General features: G+C 36.2%; 1 protein-coding gene across 1 annotated transcript in view; it reads right to left on the bottom strand.

Annotated features, from left to right (window-relative positions):
- Positions 1–2424: 2424 nt before the first annotated feature.
- LOC306862419 (rab proteins geranylgeranyltransferase component A 2-like) overlaps positions 2425–9497 on the bottom strand; it is a 58823-nt gene continuing 51750 nt past the window's right edge. The window contains exons 14-15 of the mRNA XM_079405217.1: positions 4225–4382; positions 2425–4120 (exon numbers count right to left, since the gene is read on the bottom strand). Coding sequence (XP_079261343.1) covers positions 3851–4120; positions 4225–4382 — 428 coding nt within the window. The 3' untranslated portion in view covers positions 2425–3850. The remainder of the gene's footprint in view (positions 4121–4224; positions 4383–9497) is intronic.

Raw genomic sequence — 9497 nt, 5'->3', positions numbered from 1 at the left:
ATTTTGGGGACAAATTGGTAGTAATAGGCCCAGAAGTGAGCAAAACCTGACAAAATCGCACACACACACACACACACACACACACACACACCCTTTGAGGACCTCCTCATTTGTAAGTTTGCAATTTGTGAACATACAGCAGGATACAAGGGAGAGGAAATGATCAGAGATGTATCAGAAGAAGGGAGAGGGATGGCATCAAATACAGCATTTTACATTACATTACGCCATGTGATACTGAGGCATTACCATGGTAGAAACTGCACATTAATATAACTCATCTGAAAAGTTACAGTGTAGATTCAGTCATATGTCATACTGCACTGACAGTAAACTCTGTCTAGCACCAAACCTTATGGCCATGTCATATCTTCATCACACATTTTGATCCAGTAACACACTGTATAAATACTTTTACAAACATTATGCGAGTTATGCAAGCTAGGTAATGTAAGTGTATTTTCTAACATGACAGTTATTGCCTCTATTATTGTAATTATTTCAGCAACAAAGGTGATTTGAAACATGTATCTTGCATTCTTTGCTCTTGAATTAATTGAATGTTGAAAGAAGATCTTAATGTTGTGTTTCTGTGATTAAGCCAAATGTTTTCAATACATATCACATTGATCTTGTGTTCTGAATCATTGATTATGTGGAATGAAAATATGTGAAACTACGATGAAATCATGAGATCAGGTTTTTGAAAGAATGACTAGTGGTGTTACAAGTGTGATCAGTTTACAGTGTTTTGGAAATGTACACCTTATGAAAATAGTACCAAACTATTTAAAAAAATAAACTGTAAACTGTAATTGGACAAAATTCCTTAATTATGACCTTTGTTTGTTGTTGCACTGGCAAAAAAAAAAAAATGTACATGACAAACCTTGAAATGCAGCTATACATGATAATAAATGAAAATATTTATTTTTTAAATAGTTATTAATTTATTAGTTATTACAAAGGACATTATTTATAGTTAAAGTATTTAAGTATTATATATATATTTTTTTTTCATTGTGAAAAATAATACATTTTGTTGTATGGACAAGAAAATAAATAAATAAATTCGATTCAATTAGCAGAACTAAAACTCCGAAAAGCACGCGCATTCAGCTCATGTATTGACATAATGTAGCCACTAGATGTCAGTAAAAACACATTAAAGCAACTAGAAGTGGCAGATGTACAGTGTGTGTGCGTATCTTCAGTTTTGGGGACTTTTGGCGCTATGGGCTTAGAAAACAACATTTTTCCATTTCTACATGTTTATATCTTTAAATAAATCAATAATTATTAAATGATTGCTTGATGAATTGTATTTAATAGCATTCTGTGATGGAGTCATTTTAGAATGAAATATCAACTGCTTTTACTCACATTACATCACTTAGACAGCACCTTGTTAAGCGGCTTTTTAAAGATAAAATCAGATGTAGCCAGAGGCATCTGCTAAGTAAAAATATTTGTCAATCCTTAATTTGTTGAGAAACATTTTACAACTCCTCGGAATAATTCCCTAAAGATTCCTCACTGAACGCACCCCATGGTGCCGGAGAAACATGGCCCTGCTAGGTGTCTTGCCTGTGGCACATTTTACCCTTTTGCGTTTGAATGTCAAGACTCTCCATGCAGAAAATTGATTCCCAATGATGCTATTGAGCAGGCAGGTCACTCAAGAGAGAAGAAAAATAATCTCATGTCCCCCAAAACAATGAGATGAAACCAAAATGCTGGAGATAAAGGATTGTCATGAAATTACGAAAATTGAGGAAATCGATCACAGAGCATGAAGCAGATATATGGACACTCAATAGGTTTAAACCTAAATAAGGCCATGTTTGAGACCTCAAGTTCTCATGTCTCTGCTGAGGGAAAATATCATAGGTCATTCACACATTATGATGTCATTTGTGTGTCCTCACATAAATTAACAGGATATAGTGAACTTGCATTATCTGAGAGATTTAACTGCAGCAGAGGCAAATAATACATTTGTGGGAAGGTATTTCCTTTATTGGAAATAGATTGAACTTTTATTAAATATCATGCTTTCATGATCTGACAGTTTTGTTTTTTTTTATAAAAAAATGGGAGGAAATGTAGAATTCATCTGGTCATAATATTTTGAAATGAAGAAAAAAAATGTTGCCCCTTATTCAACTCTATTATCTCATAAACACCTTTTTTTTTTTTTTTATCACCCGAACATAGCAGTGAATAATATGGCATGGTGCAATGATATTTGTTAGCTGAGGCTATTGTGAGACATTTTTGCACTGACATCTTTATCACTGAAACATGTACAGTCCCCTCCATAAGTACTGGAACAGTAAAGACAAAATTGCTCTGTTGGCTGTGGAGTCGAGATATTTGCAAATATGATTAAAAGCAAATATGATTTACTGTTCCAATACTTTTGGAGGGCACTGTAGTCACCTTTATTTATATAGCGCTTTTAACAATACAATAAAGCATCACAACAGTCTAACCTTGAGGTCATAAACGCATGAATTAGCATTTCTGCATTTGACGTTGAGAGCATAGGTCGCAATTTAGAAGTTTTGAGATGGAAAAACGCAGTTTTCCAGATGCTAGAAACATGGCTTTCAAATGAAAGATTGCTATCAAACAGCACACCTGGGTTCCTAACTGATGAAGAAGAATTGATAGAGCAGCTGTCAAGTGTTAGATAGTGTTCTATAGAGGTTACAGCCCTGGTTCATTTTCGAATAAAATAATCCTGAAAGTTTTGGGAGAAATTTTCTTAGAAAATCCCCATAATCACTTTAAAACCAGTCACAATCTGCATTCTAAGCCTACACAACATGCAAAACCACACATCCTACAAAATGAGTGAATAAAACCGAAGACTGGGTTATATGTGACACACATCACTCTTGACTTGACTCTAAACACTCGTCAGTGCTGTCAGGGGTGTGCTTACTCCCAGCCGTCGGAAAGAATCAGCACACTTCCTCTGGTCTGGGACTAACCTGGGCCATGTGTTCAACAGTAATTCTTCCCCTCCAGAACGGGTAAATACCCTCGGCAGAGCTCATATCAAATTCCAGGGAAACAAAGACAGCAAGCGCTGTGAGGGACGACTGCACACTCGCAGCCATAATGAGCCATCTGTTCAGCCATGGCAGTGCAAACCAAATGTCATCAAACTGTGCTCCTTCCCTCGCGCTTCCTCACCTCGCAGCTTCATGGCAGGTAAACCGCACTCGTAGAGCATCACTAATGCTCGGCGTCACAGTTTACATTGGAGTTGAAATCAGTTTGTATCAGTGACAGGCAATGTGAAGCTGAATACTGCAGTGTGGCTAGGAATAATGAACTAAAATACCTCTTCAATTAAATATTTAATGCCAGCAACCATTATAGCGTACATTTGTATGTGAAGACACAAAATAGACATATGGCGAAATGAAAAGACAGACAGCATTCAAATAGAAATACAGGGTTTGAAGCAGAAGCCTCTTGCCAAAATTAAGAGTATTTGTCCAGCATGTGATTAAAATCATTTAATCTCAGTCATTTGAATAACTTCAGAAAATATGATAGACACCTTGCTCGAACCATGCAAAATTGTGAATACATTCTGAAACAAAAAGCATTTTGGTTTTTAAAAATTAAACAAACATCTTACAGTAACCGGTCAAAATAAAACAGGCATCACTTGTGAAAATGCAAAAGAAAGGCACATAAAATGTATAAAAAGGGTTGATGAACCTAACAGGATTGAGAACTTCGGTTTTGCCCACTTTGAGATGAACATGATGTATTTTGGATTCCATATGCTCAGTGAGTGTGGTGAAATGAACAAGCTTCTCTAAAGGGGTTATTCTTCAGAGGATGGGGTCGTGTCTGATGGTGCCTGCTGGGTAACACTGTCCATCTCTGCAGGTTCAGAGCTCTCAGTCGATGGACTCCTCTCATGGGCGGCACCTTCTTCCTCTGCCTGGCTTTTATCTGCTTCTGTGGTAGCACTCTCGTCAAAGCCGGGCCCTTCGGCCTGGGGACCGTCACCGTCGTAGATGATGTCCTCTGGGTTGGGCGCAGGAGGACAGAACTCTTCATCAGGGAGGATATGATGAAACACGGATTCAGCCTGGAAATGAACACAGAAACAATCATAGTCTGCGTAAACCAACAAGCCTATAAACAATATCTGATCCAATGAATGCAGTGTCTGCCTCCCTCTGCTGGACTCACCAGTTTAATGGAGTAGTCGCAGCCCAGGCTGCCATCGGGACCGGTGCACACATGAACGTTGCTCGGCAGGCTGTAGCTGCTGCTGTCCAGGGTTGATGTGTCCCTCATGCTGAAGTACATGACCCACAGCACTGCCGGCTTGCTTCTCTCCTCTGCACCTGCATGTGATGTTTAAACAGTTATTTCTTTTCTGTCTTTAATGTCTTGACATAAGGCGGCTTTGCATTTCAGATGTCTTACTCTTGACAATTCTGAAAAATATTAAGCCAAATCTGGGCCAGTTGTCTGTATTAAAGGTCATGACCAGGCCTAGATAGAATTTTTTCCTCTTTTCTGCACTGATTTTGAGAAAAAAAAAGAAAAGAAAAAAGTTATGTTGGTAATGGATTATAATTTCATTATTAATATAAACCAGTCAAATGTTTGTTAATAATTATGCTTTTTTAATGGATGGTGATTATTTAATGTTTTTGAAAGAAGTCTCTTCTGCTCACCTGCTGCATTTATTTGATCACAATACAGTAAAAAAAAAACATTATAAAGATTATTACAATTGAAAAATGTGTTTTCTAGCAGAATATATTTTAAAATGTAATTTATTCCTGTGATGCAAAGTTGAATTATCAGCATCATTACTCCAGTCTTCAGTGTTACACAAACTTCAGAAATAAATCTAATATATGCTGATTTGCTGCTAAAAAAAATCATTTCTGATTATCATCAATGCTGAAAAAGTTTTTGCTGCCTAAAATTATGTAAAACTGTAAAATACTAGCATTTAAAAAAAGGAAAGGAATACTCATTCAGCAAGGGCGCACTATATTAAAACATTATACTACAAAAGATATGTATTTCACACTAAAATACAACATTAAACACTGAACTTTCTATTCAGCAAAAACCACTATAAAGAACCATCAATAATGACTGAGCACAAATAATAAATGATAACAGTAATGACTGACCAGCAATTCAATATATTATAACGATTATTAAAGGAGCATGTACCACTGAAAACTGGAGTAATGATGCTTTGCATCACTGGAATAAATTGCATTTTAAAAAATATACTAAAAAAGAAAACTGTTATTTTAAATTTTAAATATATTTCACAATATTACTGTTTTTTTTTTACAGTATTTTTGATCTAATAAACGCAGCCTGGGTGAGCAGAAGAGACTTGTTTAAAAAAAACAACAACAACTGTAAACAATACAATCAAAAAACAAATACAAAAATACAATAAAATAAATTTAAGGCTGTGGAAAGTCTTTGAAATTGTGCACAGAACCATTAGAACCTAAATTGTATGATACTGAGGGAGTTTACAGCCTTGCATAAACGTGAGGTGCTTCCATAAAAGAAGAGTATGTTTGTGATGCAACAAATGACAGTAAGCAACAACTAATGACTGAGACTTGGTGTTACGAGCACTTCCTCTGTCTGATTGCCTCTTCAAGATTAATCGCTTTTTGTATTCCCCAATTGTAAGTCGCTTTGGATAAAAGCGTCTGCCAAATGACTAAATGTAAATGTAGTAAGATGACATGTTGGTGTTGGATATTTTTTTAGATGTAAACCAGAGAGAATTTCAGCACCAAGGACAGCAGAAAGCATGAGTTGATGGGAAGACCACAGACAGACTTTTTGACTTGCGGCATTACAGTCTTGACCACTTTGCAGATTATTCCGGGCAAGAAACGCCCACTTAAACAAGGAAGAGACCAACAGACCAACATGTAAAGCAACATGCTCAGTTTATTTCTGCTTTAGTTAGGCCATTCAGACAAAAATGGAAGTAGTATAGAAACTCCACTCTTCTTCTGGTAAAACTTTAGGTTAGGGAACACTATTCACTATTAACTAGTTGCTTATTATTAGCATGTATATTACTAGCATACAGGCTGTTCATTAGCATTTATAAAGCACAAATTAATATCTTATTCTGCATGACCATATTCCAGATCCCTTAACCCCATCCAATACCTAAACATAACTTTTTTTGAGGGAAAACTCTTAGTGAATGTGTGTTCTTAGCAACACCACCTATGGCAGTTTCAAAAGATCTATGTTGATTTATCATGATATAAGTCACTGTTATTTTGTTAGCGGCTGCATGACGTAGGTCACCTAATATTTTTCTCTCCTTTGATGACATCTTAGGCGAGACGGGCTCTATAGTCAAACAGAAGAGAAGAATCTCAAGAGTGTGTGTGCTCGTGTGTGTGTCACTGGTTCGTTTAAAGCTTAAAGCTGTCAGTCTGTATCATTACCCTTTAAATACATGAGCCTCTGCCGCAAAAAGGTGGGAAAAGAAAGGCTAGTAAAAGTGAGAGGGAGAAGGTGTCAGTCTGAAATGTCAGAACGGTCATTACCCAAATGTCACACAATTATGACGCGTGTTCCTTTTCCTGCCCGGAGTGGCCGGTGATTTGCTTAATTTGGAGAGGGGGAGAGGTGTGGCGGCATCAATGTTTAACGCCGTTTCAAATATACCACCCATCCTTCCCTCTGAATGCTGCCAGGTCACCGATTCACAAAACGCTCAAGCCTTTAACTAAACACACACAGCCAAAGAGTCTCTTCTATCAGAAGAAGAAAGCCATGAACATACAAGAGAAGCAATTTTATACTGTATGTTTTGATATATAAAGTTGTTTATAATATATTGATATCGGTTTGATTTTATTAGTATATTCATAATTATATGTTATAAAATAAAACATATACACCACCACTCAAAGGATTGAGGATCAGTAAGATGTTTTTAAAAGAAAATAATACTTTCTTTCATCAAAGGCACATTTAAATTAAACTAAAGTGACAGTAAAGACATTTATGTTACAAAATAAATTCATCAAAGAATCCTGGGGGGGGGGGGGGGGGGGGGGCATGTATCTTTGTTTCCACAAAAATGTTAAGCAGCACAGTTATTTTCAACAATGATAATAATGAGAAACATTTTGATGATCACATTAAAATGATTCCTGAAGGATCATGTGACACTGAACACACTGAGTAATGATGCTGAAAACTAATGTAATTATAATGAAAACTTATTTACTAATGTAAATAAATTACATTTTTAAAAGTTGTTAAAACAGAAAAAAACGTTATTTTAAATTGTAATATTTCACAACTTTACTGTTTTTATAGTATTTTTCATCAAAAAAAAATTGCATTGGTGAGCAGAAGAGACAAATTTTTACACATGAATAATATAAAACAATAAAACATTATATATAACTATCTATTTTTCATTTTTTTTTTAATTCAAAGACTAACTTTTGTATAAAATTAACTACTTTGTATAAATTTATGTTTAATCTAATATCTTAAGTTTAAAAAGTCTATCGAAACACACACACACACACACACACACACACGTGTTGTTTTTTGTGGTTTATGGGGACTCTCCATAGGCGTAATGGTTTTTATACTGAACAAACTCTGTGTGCTATTGTCCTACACCAACCCTACACCTAAACTTAGCCCTCACAGGAGACTTTGTGCATTTTTAGATTTTCAAAAAAACACCATTTAGTATGTTTTTAAGCCTTTTGAATTACGGGGACATAGGCAGTGTCCTCATAAACCACCTTCATATTGTAATACCTCTGTCATACCCATGTCATTATATAAATTTGTGTCCTCATAAACCACATAAACACACACACACACACACAGATGTGACAAATGTCAGATTAGCATACAGCAGCACTCCTGATGGCGGCTAACACATGCCTGCAGCTGCAAACCTCCCAAACCACAATCACCCTCTAACACACACTGGCACACACACGCTATCTAAATGAGGACATTACACAGACTTCTATTGTTTTATATACAGATAGTTATAGACTTTAAAAGACGATCCCAACCCACACCCTAACCCTCACAGAAAACTTTCTGCATAAAAAAATATTTATACCAGTTTTATATCCCCAAATGAAGGTTTTTGGAGATCAAATTTGTCCCTAAAATATGGTTAAGTAGGTACACACACACACACACACACACACTTTTTTCTTCAAACCAAAGATTGTTAATGATGTGACCAGAGGTGTAAAGTACTTGAGTAAATGTAACTAATTACTGTACTTACTGTACTTAGTTGTTGAATGTAATGGTTGTCTGTTTGCCCATCATTCTGTTCTTTGTTCCCTTTGGTTTTTGGCTTATTATTTGTTCAAGCTTTTACATGAAATATCTGCACACAGATCCTTGTCTGCCTGTTTTCCCCAGCTTCTCCACAACGTTACAGTTTTTGACTGGCATGTCTCTTTGATTTGTGCATCTTTGAGCCTATATTTAGTATAAGTAAAATACTTAAGTACTGTTAAAATCAGATACTCTAATACTTTTACTCAAGTTGTTTTGGAATTGGTGACTTGTAAATTGTAGTGGAGTAATTTTCACTGTAAGGTATCTGTACTTTTACTCAAATATGGTTTTCAGGTACTCTCTGGATGTGACTGTTCTCGTAGTTGGAAAACACACTTTTAAAATCCCAATGAGAAAATGAATGGATAAAACACTTTACTAATCAGCACAGCTGAGTGTTGTTCTTTTAGCCTGCTACTATGTGATGCTGAGGTATTCAGAGTTTTTTTTTTTAGCAGACTATGCGGTAGCTAAGGTATCAGAGGTTTATGCTGTTGGTCACTAAGGGGTTTTGAGATGTGTTCTGAGTGTTATGGGTTGTTCAAGTCACTAACCCTGAATACAAGATGTAATAGCAAAGCAATCTGTTTCCTTTCATCTAGTCTACATGCAGTCATATATAAGCCTTGATCTTTCTGAAGGGTTTAAAATCCCTTAGGAAATCTGCACTAGTAGTTGTTTATTTGTTCCATTTGGCTCCATCATGATCCAAACAGACACTCTCTCTCTCTTACACACACACACACACAGCGCTTTGACCATGGGAATGAATGAAGATCTACCCAGGTGACTTTGTCTCTCTGACCTGTTCTGGCCCACTGCTCTTCTTATCTAGCGATTCATCCTCAAGACCTCTGCCAGTATTTGTTCTGACATTTTAATTAAAATAGTACTAGCTCATTCCTGTGATAAAAAGGCTGTGTGTCGCCCAGCGGGGCCCCACATCCCACACCCTCCGCTGTGCCGGCCACGCACCTGAGCACACAAGCTCTCTCTCTCTCACACACACACACACACACACAATAACATTTCTATTTTCTTGAACTACAGAAGTACTTAAATTCACAACAAGAATCAATAGAAAAAGGTAATGCTTCAAAGGAGAGTAT

The sequence above is a fragment of the Barbus barbus genome, assembly GCF_936440315.1.
Source record: "Barbus barbus genome assembly, chromosome: 43".
Classification (NCBI taxonomy): Eukaryota; Metazoa; Chordata; class Actinopteri; order Cypriniformes; family Cyprinidae; genus Barbus; species Barbus barbus.
This window is presented reverse-complemented; position numbering and strand designations above follow the sequence as displayed.